At 35.8% G+C, this 20,521-nt stretch overlaps 1 protein-coding gene across 1 annotated transcript in view; it reads left to right on the top strand.

The window, feature by feature from the left end:
- Positions 1–20,311, top strand: part of GABRA2 (gamma-aminobutyric acid (GABA) A receptor, alpha 2) — a 62,070-nt gene extending 41,759 nt beyond the window's left edge. The window contains exons 7-10 of the mRNA XM_014962304.1: positions 883–1,026; positions 1,805–1,957; positions 10,004–10,206; positions 13,173–20,311. Coding sequence (XP_014817790.1) covers positions 883–1,026; positions 1,805–1,957; positions 10,004–10,206; positions 13,173–13,481 — 809 coding nt within the window. The 3' untranslated portion in view covers positions 13,482–20,311. The remainder of the gene's footprint in view (positions 1–882; positions 1,027–1,804; positions 1,958–10,003; positions 10,207–13,172) is intronic.
- Positions 20,312–20,521: the final 210 nt, after the last annotated feature.

Here is a 20,521-nt window from a genome sequence, read left to right as displayed (position 1 = left end):
TTCATTTTCACTTCACTGCAGTTATAGTGTAAGACTTAAAATATGCTTGTCTCAATCAATCAAAATGAACACACACTTTTTTCCATCAGTGGTTTTCCCTTTTCCTCTCATATTCCATTTGGTTACTAGGGAACTAGACTGGAATAACTTGCAGGACGTACTCAGATTTTTTTCTTTCTTACTTACTGAAGAGGCTATCTAAAATACAGTGTTGATTTGCTTTCATTCTAGTATATTTTGACAGACCCTAGGCTAACTGTGTGTTTGATCATGAATGCACTGAGAGAGCAGCCTGCTTATTGTCAGCCGGTCCCACTAAAAGATGGAGTGAAATTTAAGAGGGTGTGCAGGGCAAGGCCCAGAGTCACTACAAGTTTAAGGGCATTGTCACTGGACCTGGCTTCCCATATTTAGGTGTGAATTTCAGCTAATAATAAAGTGCTTGGGATACATTCCTAAAGTGGAGAGTGGGGACAATGGAAAATCAGACCAATATAGGAATGAATGTTCAAAAATGCTGCGTGTCCTAAACCTTGCAAATCGTTGTTCTTTTCATCTGGCTTACCATGAGTTTTGGAATACATAAAATATTTAATCTTTGACAAGTTTTTTAATGGTGTAGAAAAGATGTTATTTTTAATTTCGTAGCAATAAATTGTGGCTAATCACAAATGAGTACCCTGTTGCCATGCTGTAATAATCATTTACCCTACAGTAAAGCTATTTTAAACGGCCAAACATATTTTTTTACCATATCACTTTAGGTTTTGCGGGTGGGTTTTTTTCTGAAAAACAGATAAGTAGCTTTCCTAATTCTATGAATTTTGATGGAAGCTGTTTAATTTTAATTTCTGACAAATTATTTTCTCTTATTTCCCACAGATGCATACACAACTTCAGAAGTGACATACATTTGGACTTACAATGCTTCAGATTCAGTGCAGGTGGCACCAGATGGTTCAAGATTGAATCAGTATGATCTTTTAGGCCAAACAATTGGAAAAGAGACCGTTAAATCAAGTACAGGTTAGTAAAAGATATTTTGAAAAAATAAAGGCACTCACTCAGCTATGACTAACATAGGCATTGCTGGTGGCGTTTGAAGGCTACTGGAAAAAACTGTTGCAAAATGTGAGCTATTAGGCAGAGTTTATTGATGTCCAAGTAACATGTAGCAGTACTTCACTGATTCTTTCAAGTTATATAACAAGTGATAGCAGAGGTGAACTTCTCCCCAGTGACTGTTTTTTTAATGCTATCTGGAGTTCAGTCTTGAATCCTAATATTTGCAACCCAAGACTCAGCTAATTCATATGAGAATAGCACTTTTTGTCTGCTAAATGGTGAAGTATGCTGGTTTCAACCATTTTTTCCTTCTATCATGTTATTGGCCTATCCATAAATACTGGATAATTCTGCCTGACTTTAGACTGTGTTCCTACATGCGGTAGATCCCCATTATTCTGACTGTAGATTAAGTGTTAGGGTGCTTCTGGGTGAATGCAGGGAGTTTTTTATGCGCAGAAGCATGGAGGACTGAAGTTCTTGTCAGGGCATACAACAGTTCTTGTAAGTTCCTGAACGCTAATCTTTCCTGTAGTTCAGTGGGAGTAAGATGCAGTAATACTAAAAAACTTTCTTATATTCTGTAGGATGCTTTCGATGACAACACGTTCTGTGCAATTTAACCCTAGCATATTTGGTTCTCATAAATGCACCAAACTTTCTTTTACCAAAGAAATGGACTTTCTTAAAATCATAACCTGTTGTTTCATTGCTGTTTTGTTTGTTTGTGGCATCTTAGGTGAATATACAGTAATGACGGCTCATTTTCACTTGAAGAGAAAAATTGGTTATTTTGTCATTCAGACTTATCTCCCCTGTATCATGACTGTCATTCTCTCTCAAGTGTCATTCTGGCTGAACAGAGAATCTGTGCCTGCCAGGACAGTCTTTGGTGAGTACACTGAGTAGCATCAGCTTCGTTTGCAACAGCTGAAGCTGTTGGGAAGCATTTCTGAAATCTGCTTGGTAAAGGGCTTTTTCATTCAAGTTAGTGTGCTTGTAGAATGCAATACTATTTCTAGTCCAAACAGCTTTCAACTTCAGCTTACAGATCTCCTGAGAATCACAAAGGTTTTTGGAAATTAGCACATACTAGAGTACTGTCTCTATATCCTTGTCTGTTTTGAGAGGAAAAAGTTTTTGCAGAATGGAAAAAGATGATAATGTTTCTATTTAAAAAGTAAGTTTAGATTATTTTCTGAAATATCTTACCTTGGTATTATCCAAATATTTTGGTACTTGGTAGATAAGCACATTTCTAAATAAATTTGTAAATTAATCAAATTAAATTTGAATTTCTTTAGTTATTTGAATCTATTAAACTTTACAAGCTGCAGTTCTTCAAAAGAAAGCCTATTCTAGGATCTGGACAAATCTTTCCCACTAATTTTGGTCGGAGTGTACTATAAGGCAGCCGACAGATTCAGCAGCCCAAAACAATGATGCTTTTCTTACATTAAGATTTTGCTCTCTTCTTTGTAAAAGCAAAGCAATGAATGTCTTTCTTATTTGCATAACAGCGTTCTTTTAATTTGTTTGTTTCTGAAGAAAAAGAGACTGGCATAACAAAAAGAAAGTAATGTCTGTGGAATCAGCCATGAGGAATGCTGCATCAAACTGGATTATTAGTCATCAGCAAACACCACACTCTCTTCAAAAAATAGGGCAAACTCAAATGCATATTAAGTATGATACACAGCAAAGCACTTACTGTCTCTCCTGGTGGAGGAAATGCCACACAAAACATTGTGAAAATTGCAGGTTTGAATATGAGCCTTATTAAAGTCAGATGAAATGGGTCAGTTGTTTTAGTGGGACCAGAATTCTGCCATGTTTTCCCAGCAGTTATCAGGCAGATTTTTTTTTCTTCAAAACCTTCTGTGAATTTGCCCATTTCTGCTTATGAAAATGCACTGTCCTGTTTGTCAGCTTTGCAAATACACTGTCAAATCCTTCTGTATCTCTGTCCTTCCCCTTTTCTGTACCCTTCTCCTATACATTTAGGAAACAGTAACCCATTTGTCCATAAAAGTCTCTCATCTTCTCTTCCTAAAAGGCACTTTCTGTTACTGTGTCACTGGTAACAAGGCACAAGGATAATTTTCCTGGAATATTATGTTCCTTCCTGCATGATTCTTTCTTGTTCTTGATTTATTGTTTATTTAAATTTTTCTGGTTTGGTTGGTTTGTTTTTTTTTTAAGAAGTACTATCTGCGTAGCAGCCTGCTGCTTTACTCTGCTGGGGCTTTAGCATAATATGGATAATGAACAGTGACCTGTTTCAAGATGTCTTGAGGGATCTGAGTAGGGTGAGTGCAAGAACCACCCACACCATCCAGTGACATAAATTCTAAAATCTGTTTGCTAAGCACAGTAGGTTTATTGAGGAGATAGCAATTTCTATGACAGTATTTTATTTCTGCAGCACAGATGTGCACCTCACACAGCAGTTGGGGCTCCCTCCCCTCCAGGGCAGCTTGGACTGGCACCGTGAACCCAGGGGAACGCGAGGTGTCCAGGCTTTGCCTGATGGAGCAGCCCAGACCCTGTGTGCAGCATTTGTGCCTCAGGCTTAGCCTTCTGTGTCAGGTTGGGTGTCCCCTGAGGAGCTGTTTCTTCACATTCTTTTACACTCTAGATGAAATTGTCAGCACAAGATGCCAATGGCTTCTCTAATCACATAGCCCCAGGCAAATCTCCCAGTTTTTTCTCCATACCAGTTGTCACTGGGATTGCTGATACACTCTGGTCTTCTGCCTAAATGTGTTACAAAAAAAATGTGTAGTTAGCCACAGTTTTGTAACAAAGTTCATCTGTTGCTTCTTACTGTTTTCTGCCTCATACTCAATTAATCTTGGCAGTTAGAGCTGGGCAGGTACACTCAAGGTTTTATTTGGATGGTACTTGCAGATAGACTACAACCAGTGACACATGAAGCCCATACTACAGCTGAGGTAATAAAATAAGCTACTTCGAGCAGGGAATATAAAAATCGCAGGAGTTTTACATTTTTATTGGTCATACTTAATTTTTAGTTTTGATATGGAGTAGTCACTTGGTAGGTACCCATCTTTGTGTTGTATAATAAATATATCAATGTTATAATATGATTAAGTAGAAAGAATTACTCTTGATAAAATGTTTTTCAGAACCAATGAGAAATTTATTTCAAGTACCTTCTTGAGAGCTACCAAGTCCTGGAAAGGACTAACTACTCCAATACTGTTCCTTTCAAAGAAAGTTATTCAAAGTATCACTTAACATTTATTATTTCATGTTTGAAAGAAGTTACTTTTCTTTCCCCTTTCTATTCTCTTCCAATGTAGTTTCAAGTTCTAGGTTAATATTAAGGGCTTGGTATAATGAGTCTTCTTTTATACTTGAGCTCTTTAATCCCTTTCCTTTATGGCATCTATTTAATATTGTTGACCTAAGATATCCCAAATGAATTATGGCCTAATGTTATATTGTTTCAACTTTGCTTTAAATTATTGGAAGAAGAACGTTTTATCATTGTTAATTAAATAAGTCTTGAATGTGTTTTCTCTAGCAGATAAATTTGAAAAGCATTTGATTGCATTTTTAACGAAAGGGAATAAGCCTGGTTCATAACGCCTTTATTTAGTGCAAGATTACAATCTGTTTCATTTAGTAATGTGTTTATTGTTACACATTTAGTGTCGACAATATTAGCAAAACTAATCTTGTGCAGCTTACTGAATTCCCTTTTCATTTTAATGGGTCATAACATTTAGAAAGCATCACATATTTGAATGGCAGTATTAGATGCAGGTGACAGAAAAAATCAGAAATTAGTTCTCTTAGTGCTACAGTTATCTTTGTGTTTTAACTCACACAGAGTACGAGTAAGAATGTAGGTAGATACATATTCTTTGATACCAAAAGCAGGCAAGAAAAAAAAAATAATAGTCGTATTATTTTTAGTACATTGACCAAGATGCAGAATTTTAAATTCACATAACTATGTTCTTTTATTGACTCTATGTAATAATTCCATTCTCATGCTGCATTCCTATCCCTGCATTTTGCTTGTTCTTGGTTTATCTTTTCCGAACCTATAATAATTAATGTACATTTTGAAGCAAAAAGCCATTTTGACCTGAAATAGACAGAGCTTTTAGTTATGCAGCTACAGAGAGGGGAGCCTAAGAAAAGTTCAGATTTGTTCTTTCATTATTTTTACATGGGAACTGAGTAACGTAGACCCTTCCTTTTGAACAATTCTGTATATTCAAAGCACTTTTTTCCATTTTTTTGAAACAAATCCAAGCTCTCTTTATTTACTTCTTTCACATGCTGCTGATTATCTTTTGTGCCTTTGGAGGTATCCCAGCAGTCACAATTTTGAGGCTATAATTTATTAATTGGGAATTTCTGCTAACTGTAGACATAACAGTCTAGTGGTAGGCAGTGGGCAAGCATACCTGGAAAGTTGTAGCCCTTCGTTAGAGACTGAGCTGGCTCAGTGGTGTGCCAAGACACTAGCTCATGTTCCAGTAGTGGCATAATGACACATGACTTTTACTGGAGCTGGGGTAAATAGACTTGCCGTTCAGCTTTGGGAATTAACTCAACTGTTGATCAATGGGAAACTCTGTTCCATTGCTCAGTATTAGTGCAGTAAAGTAACACAAGCACCGACTTCACGATATATATATGTAGCTTACCTGACTGACAGAATGCAGTTTTTCTGGACATACATTATGTTATGGTCCTTGGCCTCCCATGTTGTTTAAAAAGGTTTCTGGCTTTTTGTGTTGCTCTTTTAGTAAGATGTGTAGACAGAACACTTGAGCTATTTTCTACAATCGTTCTCTCAATGAGTGTTCGAACTTATCTCCCGGTGCCTAAGCAGAATCAATGTACACTCCTTTTACATTGTATTCTCAAGTAATAGATATACATTGCATGAGTAAAAAAGAAACAGTATGGTGTGCAGCCAAATGTTATGGTTTAATACTTTAAAATACTTTATGCAGAATTTTTAAGCTTTTGTTTAGAACTCTAAGCATTTACTCTTGGAGTGAAAAAATGAAGTAGTAAGCTGTACCTCTGTAAAAAGGACAAGAGTCTTTTAATTCTGCTATGCTATTTGTATTTATAAGTCTATTCATGTTTTGGACCAGGTTGAGTGATCTAATTACCTAAAAAATTTGCAATTACTGTTAAGAAAAAAAAGGAGTGAAATAATAGAGCAATGGAATTAGCTTCCTAATTAAAAAAAAAAAAAAAGTAGTAATATATCAATCCTTTTATGATATCTTCTTCAACCATTATGTGTATCTTTGCAAAGCGCTGTGATGATAAAATTGTGGGAGGAGTAGCATGACATTATAAGAAATGGAACACATTTTAGGCATTTTGTACAAATTATTTGCAAAGCTGAGCTACCTGTTTTATTACGGAAACATCCTTTGGTAACTCATTATTTAGGCCTTTTACTTTCATTTTCAAATGAGATGTCCCCATTCTAACATGAGATGGCCAGGGCATGATTTAGTTGACTAAAATCTGTTCAAATTAGAAAAATTGGTTGATACACAAGAGGTGACTTTAGGGTCCAAAAGAACTTGTCTCTGCCAAGGAATAGCCTGACTTTTGCACACAAATGTTGGCATAAACTAGTCACCATGACAGATTTTAACTGTATGTTTTAGTTAGGCATGTCTACTTTTCCAGTTTAGCTCTTCCGCTGTTGTGTGGCAGTGCCCTACAGCATTGAGTAACAGCAATTGTTTGCCCGAATGTCTCTGTCTAACTTTAAACACATCTTGAATGGTATCCATCTGTCCTGTAATCTGAAATATGACACAGTTTGTATTTTCCACACATATATAAGTTTAGTGCCAGCGAAAAGTGTTGAATTTACAGCCCTGGAGATGGATATCCTCCCTCCAGTGAGGAGATGCCGTTTCAAAACGGCAACATAAAAAAAAAAATCTTAGGCAATCAAATAGCTCCAGGCTTGGTCTGAATGGATAAACCTGTAGTGATGGAAGATATTTATCTTTTATAGGCATGCACTGCTGAGAACAAAAGTTGTTATGATGTTGAGGTGTATTTACTGTCAAGTATAAAATGCTTGGTTCTCTTCAGAGAAGGGAAACGTCAATGGTTTATTTTTTTTGATCACTTTCAAAGACAAACTGAGGACTGCTCATGGTCATTTACAAGATGACACCTGTCTGTGTCCTTCTGTCACCTGTGCAGTGCCACATCTGCTGGGTGCTGGGCTATAGAAGATAGTTCTTGACCTGTGTGTAAACTGTGATCATTCTACATCATAGTGAGGTATCATGCAGTTTTAACATAGCCTGTTAAATTATTTAGGCTATTCAGAGTAGTATAGGATTTAGAGGAGAAGATGGCTTTCCTCTTAATATTTTGACTACCCTGTTGTAGGGAGACAACCTATATTCACTGGTTTAAATACCAAATTTAGTTCACTAGTATTATGAAGTAGATAATGCAATGTTTTTGATCTGGTTACTGTGTGGGTTTAGTGGGGTTTTATGTTAATCTTTGTGAACTAAACATGTTTAGATTTACAGGTTGGCCGTATTCCTAAACGTTAATAATTTTTCAGTCCTCTCAAGTTTAGCAGTGACAAGAAGGCAGGTTATTTCCATTAGGTCCTTTTTTTCATAGAGAAGACTTGGTAATACTAATTTTTGAAGTTAACTGTAATGTGCAAAATCATCTGTCTTTTGACTGAAGAAGCGCAGCAAGTATAAAAATACTAGAGATTCCTAAATTGACAGGTATCTCAGATTAAATTTTCTGTCCAATTTTTTTCCCACTCTATTCAGGTAAAATGACTGTGGTAGCTGGAATATAAGTGAATTTTTAGAGTGAAGGAATAAATGAAAGCGCACTGGCAATTGCCTGACAATGTGCTGTTTGATTAGCAGTTGGGTCACGAAGTGGTGTGGCTTGCTGAACTTTTTAGAGAAATTGTCAACTGGTAGCAAGACACAAGATGTAAATTCATGGTGTTTTAATTGAGACTAGAAAAGGTCAGCAGTTAATTTTAAATTAGATTTCTGAAGAAGCCAATGGGGCTTCCAGAAGACTAGTTTATTCTAAAAGGTAGGACTTAAACAGAAGAGTACCTTAGCAACTGTATATATTTACATGTGGATAAGGTCACCTTATCTCTGAGAAACAATCACTTTACTGATACTTCTGTGTAATTAAAATGATTTATCTGCAGCTCAGGACTGGTGTTAAAATTTGCATGTGATAATTTTAAATGTAAGATAGACTGCCTTTTCCCTGAGGTGCTGAAAATAATTAAGCCATATGTTGTGTAAGTGTTACGAGAGAATAAGTTCTTTACAAAATATATTGCCTAGACATTTTCATACAGTATAGTATGATAGCTGCTTCCTTGTCATTGTATAGGCTAGTAGATCCCAACAGTGTCACGACCAAATCCACTTCTTTAATTTACGGAGGCTGAAAAGTAGCAATTAGAGAATTATGTTTGCTAAGGTGTTTGGATACTGTGTGACTCAGCAGGATGTTTCTGTGCCCTGTTTTCCCTGCCGCCCAGGCCTTTGGAAGCGCATCAAGGGAGAGCAGCGCTGAGGCTGAGGCCACTTAGCATTGCTCTGTCATCCTTTGTAGCACCCTCAGAGATGGAGATTTTTTGCAGGAGGGATGGAAATTCCAAAGCCTGAAGAGGCCTGAGTAGGTGTAGTTGTTGCCTCTCTTCCCCCTTAAAAATGCTTCTCTTGAAGCAGAAGGAAAATATGAGCTAGGTGGATGCTGAAGAACCCAGGTGGCAGATTGCTCACCGCGGAGGATACGGCTTAGGGAGAGTGACTCGACTTTCCCTTGGGAATCCTCTTACACCAATTTAGGAGCGTGGAGTTGTTGAAGCTGTGATGTGCTGTTACTAATATTTCTGCCATGGCGTCTCCTTTGCCTGTCACAGTGGAGTGCAGGTTTGCTGCTCTGTGCTAAGTATATCGCTTTGCATTGCTTTTTATTCTGGAGACATGTTTAATGGCATGCCACAAGGGGAATAGTTTAGTTTGTCTAAGTGTGATTCAGCCTGAGGTGGGAGAACTGATTTGCTTAAGGAATGGAGACTGCATTTGTGGCTGTGGGTTTCTGCGTGCTAAAACTGATTTGGAAAAATGTTCTTCTCTTCATTTCCTCCCATGTATCTTTTTTTTTCTGATTTTTTGGAGCATAATTCCTGGCTTCCTACTGGGTTTTCATTACGTACAAAGTACTGTAAAGTGCTTTTAATAACAACCACAGTGAAAGAACAATCTTCCCAGATCATTAAGTCTTGTTTTCTGATATATAATACACAGTTATAATAATCTGACTTTTCAAATCAATATGCCGTTCTAGAAAAAATCCGTGTTACCTGAATGAAAACTTAAACTGTTTGTCTTCAAGTATGTCACTATGTTAGTGAGAAAGCTACTTAGGAAAAAAAAAAAAGCCATTGTTTCTAATAACAAAGGTAAATGGTTGTGTTACTGTCAATAACGATGGGTGCCAGACCTGCAGCCATTGCAGTGAAGCCAGACACCAAACATTAACATATTAATTGTTATTACTGTAATTCTGCACAATATTATGGTTCCATTAGGGAATTGTTAATTTTGTCTCTTACCTGTCCTGATAGCTAAAAAAAAATAAATAAAATATTATCTATCTTCTATAAGTAAAATTTGCAGCTGATTAAAAAAGGGAAGCTTAGACAACAAAATTGAACTAAAATACTTGAAAGGAGACTGCAGATGCAGCCTTTAATAAGGTTCTGGCAGTTTGTCACCAACTTAGATAAGCAAATTTTCCATTATGTTTCACAAACATACCATAATAATTTTTGGTTTGGTCAACATTCAAAATTCAAGTAAAATTGATGATGTTCTCCTTTTTTGTCCCCTTGCAGGAGTAACAACTGTGTTGACAATGACAACGCTGAGCATCAGTGCTCGAAATTCACTCCCCAAAGTAGCATATGCAACAGCTATGGATTGGTTTATTGCTGTTTGTTATGCGTTTGTATTCTCTGCATTAATTGAGTTTGCAACTGTAAATTATTTCACAAAACGAGGATGGGCCTGGGATGGAAAAAGTGTAGTGAATGATAAGGTAAGTCCTAAGGAAATAGCCCTATTTCCAGCCAATTGCACTGAAATAGCTGTAATATATTGTTTTGAGAAAATTTGCTGTATAAAAAACCCCAATACACGATGCTTTAAATCAAAAGCATGTAGATGTATGTTCTGTCCTGAAAAAAAAAGATAAATCTGCCCTGATGTAGCTAATCTTACTTGGTCCCAGTAATCCACCTTTAGTTATCAAGCACATTGGTTTTTTATGTTAGCAACTGTCTGACTTCTTTCTTGACTCCTCAGATACAACTGTTCATCTGCTAATTCAGAAAATTTTATCCAGGTTATGTTGGTTGATCACTTTGTTATTATTTAATCCAACTGAGTTGGAAATAAGAAAAAGATTACAGTAAGATATAATATATATTAATTTTCCTAGTAACTAAGGATCAGAAGAACAACCAAATGCCCATATGCGCCAACTGTTAATAACAAAATCTAGAATTTTTAAACATTTTCAGTATTCTGAAACTTATCGATAATGATATGTAGACATAATTTTTTAAATTAATTTAAATAGCAGTTGCAGCTGCACATCACTTCTTCACCTGTGATGTACTGATATGCTGAGCTCACAGAAACTTGCCTTTATTTTCTGGTATTTGTAGCAGTGTAAGTGTGATAGCATGAAGAAATTTTTACATGATAGAATTTATTATTTTGTGAACAAGATGACCTGGTGAAACGCCTAAATTTTTGTCAAGCTTAATCTGTTTATAATTTTAATAACACAGAACAAATGTTAAACCTGACTTGTTTTGACTGACTGACTATATTATATACCCCAGTCCCTGATTCTACCAATGGAAAAGGATTTCTTCTGACAAATATTCTGTGGTTCTCCTTAAAATAGGATAGGATATTGTTTCCTTCCTAGATAATAATAGTAGACATGAAGCACAGTTTAATTAACTGATGGTTTCTCAGCACTTTGAAAGCATAAAGCACAGTGCTTAAAGAAGCAAAATGTTAAGTTAATGGTGAAGGAAAATGAGAGGAAATTAGTACATTGTTTATAATTCCCCGTGGCTTCCAGGGCATGAACAATCCATAGCTACAGGATCTGGACCCTCATGCTAGAAGTAGATACCGAATCACTAAAAGTTTATCACTGTGTCATGAGTGAAGCTTTTCAGACTGGCACATTGCCCTGGCATTGTAATAATGTAGGTAGCCCCTATAAACTCTCTAATTTTCCTTTGGCTGTTCCTTTAAATTAATGTAATGGTGTTGTCACGTGATTCTAGAAGTGGCAGCTGTTTAACAGCTGTATTCCTTCCCTAGGAATGACAAAATTAGCCATTCCATTTTAAGATTTATATATTATTGACACGGCCAGATCCCTATTTTCTTCAAACTGACATAACAAAAAGCTAAACTTTTAACATATTCATAGTTTCTCATACAAAAATATGATTAATCTTTATTATGTGGGTCTCATAAATAGTGTTACAGGTACTTTTTAAAAACATACTGTGTGTCTGAAAGAAAGGAATTATAGATCAGAATGTTCCTCTTGTAATTGTTGATGTTACATGGAAATTGCCATTTAAGTGCTGTCAAAATGAAAGTTGTCTCAGGAAAGGAGGTATGGGGACAAGCCACATATTTGACCAGCCCTTTTTCACACTTCAGTCAACAAGGAACAATGCTGAATTCCCGCCCAATCCCAGATTTTCTTTTTACGTGACACCATTTCCTGAGACAAGATATTTGGGGCACAGCACCTAACCATGGAGATCTTATCGAGATTTGTAGATAGCCCTGATAAATATCAAATTGGAGCTAATATAAAACCAAAATTGAAAATTGGTTAGATTGCTCCCAGTGGAAGGAAAAAATTGGAATGGGCCTGTATGGGAATTGTCACAAGAGTTTCCTCACTTGTGCCACTTCCATTAGATTAAAAATAAAACTAAACCAATTCAACAGCTGATGATTCCAACTTATCTTCATCTGTTTAATTCTGTATTTTGAGGAAGAGATGGACTGAATCTAAAATTAATTCGCCTGCTTCTAAATTATATATGGAGAGCATTTTCTGCTGTATTGCTGAGGTTGGAAGGGACCTCTGGAGATTGCCTAGTTCAACCCCCTTACTCCAAGCAGAGTCAGCTAGGGACAATTGCTCAGGGTCATATCCAGGTGGTTTTTTATTATCTCCAAGGGTGGAGACTACACAACCTCTCTGGGCAACCTATTCCTGTGCTCAGTCACACTCACAGTAAAAGAGGGGGTTTTGTATGTTTGAGTGGAATATTCTGTATTTCAGTTTGTGCCCATTACCTCTTCTCCTTCCACTGGATATCACTGAGAAGAGTCTGGTCTAGTCCTCTACTCTCTCCCACCAGACATTTGTAGCTATATACATATAAATACATACATATTTCTTTAGAATATTTAGAAAATGTAGAACATTAGTGAAATTCCTTTATTTATTTGTGTTACATTATGAGATGTTCAAATAATACTGATGTGAGATTTACGTGGGAAAGATGGCCTCATTTTCATTTTATTACAATGCCAGGTAATTTATTTTTTTTTTCCCAGTGTACCTGTTCATTCATTCTAGTTCTCTTAATAGAGAACATTTTAAAGACCTTGCAGTTCTGTTGTAAGGAGCCAGATACAAAACAGCTAAAGAAAGTCCAATGTTTTCCTTACAATCTCAGTAACAGACCCTTCCTTGTATACCTTCAGAAGTGTATTTGATGGTGCAAGAGTCTGTGTTTTTAGAGCATTCTCATGTTACCTGTACCTTCTTTTTAGATAGACTGGAAGTATCTCTCTTTATATTTTCATTTATCAGTATGGTATTCCTGGTATTTATTTTAACATACTCACTCATAGTCATTTGTTGATTTTGCATTTGAAATGATGTTTTATTGAGTTTATTCTGGCAAATACACATTAAATATTTAACTTCATGCTGTCTTCCAATAGAAAAAAGAAAAAGCATCTGTCATTAAGAAAAACAATGCCTATGCAGTGGCTGTTGCCAACTATGCTCCAAATATTACCAAGGACTCAGTGCTACCAACCATCTCCAAGAGTGCTACAACTGCAGAACCCAACAAGGCAAAACCAGAAGCGAAGCCGCAGGAAGCAAAGAAGACATTCAACAGTGTTAGCAAAATTGACAGAATGTCTAGAATAGTGTTTCCAGTCTTATTTGGTACTTTCAATCTAGTGTATTGGGCTACGTATTTAAACAGGGAGCCTGTCTTACTTGGCTTTGCGCCATCAACCTAAAAGCTGAATTGCACTGAGGACTTAAAGCATCATTCTAATCAGATAGGTTGTTCGCTATGTACAGTACGACTAATAACTGCTAATCTGTGAACCATTATGTACAGAGTGTATATAGATGTCTTATCTGTGTATCTCCAAAGGAGGGACACAGTGTTAATTCATGGGTCTGTAAACAGATAGCACCCATGGCAAATATAGCCAGCTCTTTAAAAGTTATACCCAGGGGAGTTCTGTTAAACTAGCATTCAAATACACAGAATTATATTCTCTCCGTACAATGAAATGAAGATATGATCCTACATAATTATTTAGGAACAGTATTTTTTTAATTTAAAGTTAAAATATTTTTCTATAAAGTAACTAATTCTACTTTAATGAAATAAACTGTCATTTAAAAAAAGTGATTTTTTTAAAAAGGTGTAATTGTTTCATACAATAGCAGTACCCATGTACATAACAGAGTACGGAGGTCGTACAGTTCTACTGTTCACAAACATTCAGGATACTAGTTAGGCTGAAGAGGTAGTAAAGACTACTGTATGGCAAAAGCCATGAGTTTCTTACTTCTGTCCTGTTTGAAGTTGTTAATAAACTCTTCTAATTGATTTCAGGGAAAAGCCAATGTTAATCAAATCTCCAATATCAACCAACTTCCACTAGTAAAACTCTTATTCTTTTCAGAGTTTTATTTATTTATTTATTAACCAGGTTGTCTGGTTCAGCAAAGTTGGATTTTTTTGCTTTTTGATTTTGTTCTTAATTGGATTATTGTCAGGTTCAACAAGCACTCAGAAATTTTTCAGGGTTAAGTATATTAGTAATATAATACACTCTTTTTCCTTGCATAATGTTATCCTAAAACTTGCCATTAAAATATTTACTTGTATTTGTCCCAGAAAGCATTGTTCTCAAGGAAACAAGAACCATGATTTAAGTTCAGGAAATTGTCCATATAATAAAATTTACTGCTGCTTTTGTAAATTGCAACTTTACATTTCGCTGACATAACTTTACAACAACTTTGTATACTAGAAATGGTTTTGCTAAGATTTGAATGTTATTTTTTTAATAAAAGGTCATGCATCATCAGTAGGTATCAACTGTATTTCATATACACAAATATAACAAAATTGGAGCTGCCATTTGCAATTTTATATGAACATTTAATACTGATCAGTAAAATTGTTTTTCATCTGAGCCTTTGCAAAGATTCTTTATGACCCCAAAGGCCTGGTAAATCATGACATAAATAATAATTGTGTACTGTATTTAGAATTTAATATACTTGGCCAATCAAAAATATTTTGATTCACACATACATTAGCAGTTATTAGTTGACCTTTAATAAAAGATACACCTTTATGATGATGTCTTCTAGTAGAGACATATGTAGTCGTATAGTGTCATTTATTGCAGTTTTGTACAGTACTTGAGTATAGTGCATAAAATAGGTATGTTCAGAGTTTAACAAAGTTGTACAAATATTTCTAAAATCAAATAAAAGAGTATCTTAAGACATGGAAATGTGCTGAAAACAACAAAGAGATACACTGCTTTCATTCGCTGTTTTATTTTCTTGCTTTTTCTTTGCTTTTAATGTGATTCTGTTTTGTACTTTGTGTGACAGTATAGATGCCAAGGTCACAAATACATATTATGAATAGAATTAATAGTTAAGACAGAGTTGACATCAGTAAAAAGGTACTTTGTAAGTTATAAATGAAAGGGAGAAGCATGGACAAGGTGTGTATCCCTTGAAGTCCCTCTAATTAAACCATCAGATTAAACCTTTCTCATCAACAGTAGTTAAAAAATGAGCACTTTACTTGCAACATTAAAATAAAAATATCCTTATTTTCATATATATTTATATATAAATGTAGATCTTCCATGTAACATGGAGAAGTGTGCAATAGTGTGATTATGAGCATAAGGCTGGAAGGCAAGCAATAAAAAAAGTTTATTTCATGGTATAATTATACATTTTTAAAATGTTTCATTTGTAAATTATAAATTATCCCTTTAACATCGCATTGTCCAGGTATGAATAAATATATAAATATGTACATATGTACAAATAATTGTAAATAATTAGAACTGTAGAAAAATCCCTTCACTTTTAACTCTGTTTTTGGCAAAGGGCTCTGACTGTATAGTTTAATGGAGGCCCATGCTAAATTGCTCTTGAACTCGAGTGGCTCAATTATGTTTTCTGTAGCTGACGTCTCCTTTGTGTGACCTAGTGGGAGCTCTTACCTTCCTTTCATGTCAGCAAGGTCTAGGGACGCTCCGAACGTCACTGGACTGGGGCATGAGAAACAGAGGTTTGTTTTTCACCCTTGGTCACACCCCAGGTACTCCAAACCCTTCACAGTGTTTAATCAATGTTCTGTGTTGCTGCGTGCACGACGCTGTGTAGTCAGAACTCTCCCCTCTGCAATCAGGAGTGTGCTCGGAGGCTTGTTGGGTTACCTGATAAGGAAGGATTTTGCATCCTCCTCCAAGAACAGGCACCCTCAAATGTTTTTAACAGTCCACGTCTTCTCCAACAAGACCTCTTCTCTGGAAGATAACATCTGTGTAATTCAGAGCTGCATGCGGAAAGCGTATCTTCAGTTTGCACAAGAAGGCTGATGCTGTCTCACGTTAGTCAGCTCTGCTGCTGCTGCAGCTTTTATTGGGTGCAATTATTTTGTCATTCACTGACTGTTTTCCCTATGCTTGTGTTATGCTCAGTCAGACAAAAGAGCAGGTGTTTATCACAGGCTAAAGATACATTTATCACATTAATATGGAAAAATAGGCATACTATATAAATTCACTCAGTGAAAAATAACACATTCTAAATATCCACATGCAGTTACTGTGGGCATCACCAAGGCTTTTGAGTGTCTGCGCTACAGAAAAGTTTCACTTTTACATTTAGCTCACTTGTTCTGTGTTAAAGCAAGCTCCTGGGGGAGGAAGGTGTGTGTTTTATTGTTTCACTGCAGAAACGTTTATAGTGAGTAAACTGACCACACACAAGTTGCAAATTGTAAGACTGACAAGTGGATAGCTGAATTTGAATGTAAACATTTAAGTGAACACAAGCATCGTGCAGGGAAAACCAGAATACAAGAGTTAGGCCTTATTTCCATTAACAGTACAGAATTTGTGTCTGGGATTTTAAAGCTGTTCTTACAAATTTATGTGCCAAATACCTAAAAGTTTCATTTAATTTGAGTAAAACTTGCTGGTCTTAAATACTTAAAGCACAGAGAGAGGGCACAAGTGAGCAAATGCAAGTCACTTCACTATCAAAGACTTGCACGTGGAATCTACTGGCAAATTGTTTTGTTGACGTGCTAATCTAATTTTTTCCCCACTTTATTCTTGGGTCAGGGTGTCATGGTTTATGTGACCTAGGAAATTCATACAATAAATACAATGATACAATACTGTGGTAAATTTGGATTGGAATTGCCATAATTCTGAACATGGTTTATGAAATAGTTTCCAGTGTAGTACTGGGGCATGCACTTCTGGGTGCACGTGGTCAGTAATTTAACAGTAATTTATAAATCAGCATGAAGAATATAGAGATCAGCAGGGCTTATCAGGAAGGGCTGTCTGCTAGAGATTTCTTAACAGATTGCTTTTAAAAGAGTGGCTTCCAAACTTCTCAATTATGTTGTAGCCAATGAAATTAACTTCACCTTCCACATCTGGGTTAATTCAATTTGTTACTGCTGTATTGTTGAGCATCTTTAGAAAAATTAGTATGGTAGATGTTCTGAGATAAGAGCTTTAGCTTGGGAGACTACTCATACCACCAAACATTATGCTAAATTGAGGAGCTAGTCTGCCTTTTATAGTTGTGGGAGAGAGCATGAAACAGGTTTGCGAGGCAGCAAAGAGGAGCCTCGCTGAATCACCTTCCCCTCCCAGTGATTATAGATAACACATGTGGTGGTGAGACTTTAAAAGTGGGATGACCATAAACTGTCTGTGTGAAAGGTAACAGAAGCAGCTGGGAGGAGGCAGGGATATACAGGGGAGGAAAGGGGGAAAAGAAGAATAAAATGGCTTTGTTACTGTGTCAGTGGATTGTGAGATGATTGAGGAAGAAGCCATTGAAGGAGGTAATATGTATTTTTGTTTCAGCTTCAGTTTTGAGCCTTCAATACCATATGTGAGTTGCAGGAAAGTAACTTTTAGAGCACATGGATTGAAATACTGCTTGTTTATTTCTGCTCAACTTGAGGGGTGTTGTGCCTTTGAAACTGAGAGGCTTCTGCTGACTGCTGCGTTTCAAACTTGCAATGTGGTGTGCTTCCTGCTGCATGGGCCACCCAGGGTGGAGGGGGGAAAGATGCTTCAGGAATTAAATGGAACTTTGTTAATTCCAGGTTTTGTTTCCTTAAGAGGTATGGCTTTCACTTAAGCACAGACATCCAGCATTCATCCTCTGGACCTCTCATTCCTATTCTGAAAGCTTAGTGATGCACAAGTTTTTGCCTTGATCTTTCACAAAATGGATGAAGTCTATGCTTTTGAACATTTCCATTCCTAACAAATTTGCATGAAAGATTATTTCAGTATGGATATGAAGCTATCATTAGTCTATGCCCCATTATGGGCAGACACATAATGCTAAAATTTAGAAAGCAATGCAATGGGTTTTAAGCAGGGGAAGAAAATATTTTAAAATGAGCTAAGAAAGTTAAATAGCTTCATTTAAAAAAAAAAACCCAGCATGATAGATGTACAAGTGTCTAAACACATCTAAATAGAATCTCTGAGTGTGGTATAATTTGATGTCGTGTCTAAAGTTTTTGTCTTCAAGACTTTGAAACATTGAAGTAATTAAGTGAATTTATGTGAAAGTCAGCTCGCACTTCAGCCTCCAGTAAAGGGAGTGGTTCTTTAGCAAGCAGAGTTCTAGGATTCCTTCCACCTCTTCCCAACAACAATGTACCTTCTGCTAGAACGCTCTCAGTTTCCAATATAACTTCAAGTATCTCTTTAACATTACCTTCTCTTGTTTCTCAACCCAAACTCCCTAACAACCAGAACTGTTAATTCTATTCTGAATTCAATTGTTAATTCCAGCCATCTGAGAATCAGTGAGTGATTTGTCACTTCAGACCTTTAGTAGTAGAAACTAAAGGCTCATAAGTATGTTTCAACGTAAGGCAAATGTTAATCACAAAAAATGTTTGTTTTCCTCTGATTTAAACCATTTAATTTTCTAGATTCAGATCTCTCTAGCTGAATCCTTGAAGTCTGTGATTGCATCTTATTGGAAGAAGCTAAACTTTGAGGGCTTTACCTCTCTGACTGAGATCAGGGCAAAATTTGCACCAAATTTAAAATAAAACTGATTAGGATCCTCAGGATATTCATCTGTGTCACTGAAATCAGAAGGGATTTTTTACAGAAGGGGAGTGCACCTGAGAGTACACTTGGACTCTCCTTTGGCTAGAGGTGCTTAGTTCTTTAACCCATGAAAATAAGCCCTTGAAAGAAGAGCCAACCATACTGAAATTCGGTACTTGATGTCTGATTCATTCCTGGTATATATTAATGCCTTTTAAGAATATTTTGAAAGTGCTATGAGTTAGGAATAGGTGATAACACTCACAAAAAGGATTTTGGAGGATGTTTTAAAATATGCAAGATGATGTATACTCTTCCTATATTGTCAGTGTCTACATAAATATATATGAATATATTTTTATTGTTGGATGATTTAGAAGTTATATTTTGCTTTCAGATTTTAATTCCTTATATAATGTGAATACTTCACTCAATCAAGTGTCCTGGAGCATGTCTTTATGCGTTCAAGGTTTTTAATGATTGCACTAAGTGCTTTCATTCATCTGATATTCGAAGAGGTGAGCTTCAACAGGTTGAAGTGTTAACATTTGTTTTCCAGTACTTCATCCATCTACCTATGCTGTCGAGGATGGATGAAAATAAAGAATGGAACAAGATATTACTTTGATCAACTGCTTTTGATATTCTTTATTAGATGTTCATTTTGGCTGGATTTATCAGTTTATAGGCTACAATAGCTTAGCATTAGCACGGAATGCAATGTAGTACTTTACATCTATTAGAATACATATGTACAATATGCACCATATCTATAAACTGTTAAAAAATCAGTTCCTAAACAGCACCCCTTCACCCTCTCCCCTCCAAATAGTCACTTTATTAGGAAAAAAATTGAAGGCACTTTAATTTTAATGGAAGTGATTACACTAAATCTTGTTACACTTGATTAGAAAAAAAAAATGTAAAAATAATGTGGAGTCTGATTCAGACATTGTTAGCAATTTCTCAGATGGGCTGGAGTCAGAGAGCATTTATGTGCTGGATGACAAATCTACTTTAGTGAGTCACTTAGGTGTGAAAACGTATAGGACTTTGAAAATTGATGCTTCCAGTATATCAACAAGGAATAAAGAAACAGGAAGAACAAAACCAATAATTTTAAAGAAAATTAAACACCAATCAAATATGCACAGTAAGAAACTGCATGATAAATGTAAGTATACTTAACCTTGAACATCAACGTCATATAAAATCTTCTGGGTGACAGTTCACTTATTTAGTAGGCTTCATAGTTATAAATAATTAAAGAGGATGATAATATTCTGTAATTTGTGACCTTGTTTTAACTGGAAAAAGTTGTTACTTTTCTAAAATGTAAAAGAAATAACTGGATTTATGTTTGAATGTGTCACTGCTTGCTGTTGAAGAATATTTATTAACCACATGCAAAATATTGCTTAACATTATCTTTTTGTACTTCTTATTAAAGTTAATTTAAATATAGCACATGTATTTTTGTTTTTAATGTTTTGACAGCACAATTGTTTAATTCTCCTCGTGGCTTTCCTCTCAGGATTTGTGTGTGGGTTTTTTGTTTGTTTGTTTTTGTTTACTTGTTTTTAAGCAACCCATTACAGCCTCTACGAAGGCACTTTTTTATTAAGGATAGAGTTTCCCAAAGAAAACAAACAATATATTGGAAGGAAAATATTTTCTAC

The sequence above is a fragment of the Calidris pugnax genome, unplaced genomic scaffold, assembly GCF_001431845.1.
Source record: "Calidris pugnax isolate Ruff unplaced genomic scaffold, ASM143184v1 scaffold806, whole genome shotgun sequence".
Classification (NCBI taxonomy): Eukaryota; Metazoa; Chordata; class Aves; order Charadriiformes; family Scolopacidae; genus Calidris; species Calidris pugnax.
This window is presented reverse-complemented; position numbering and strand designations above follow the sequence as displayed.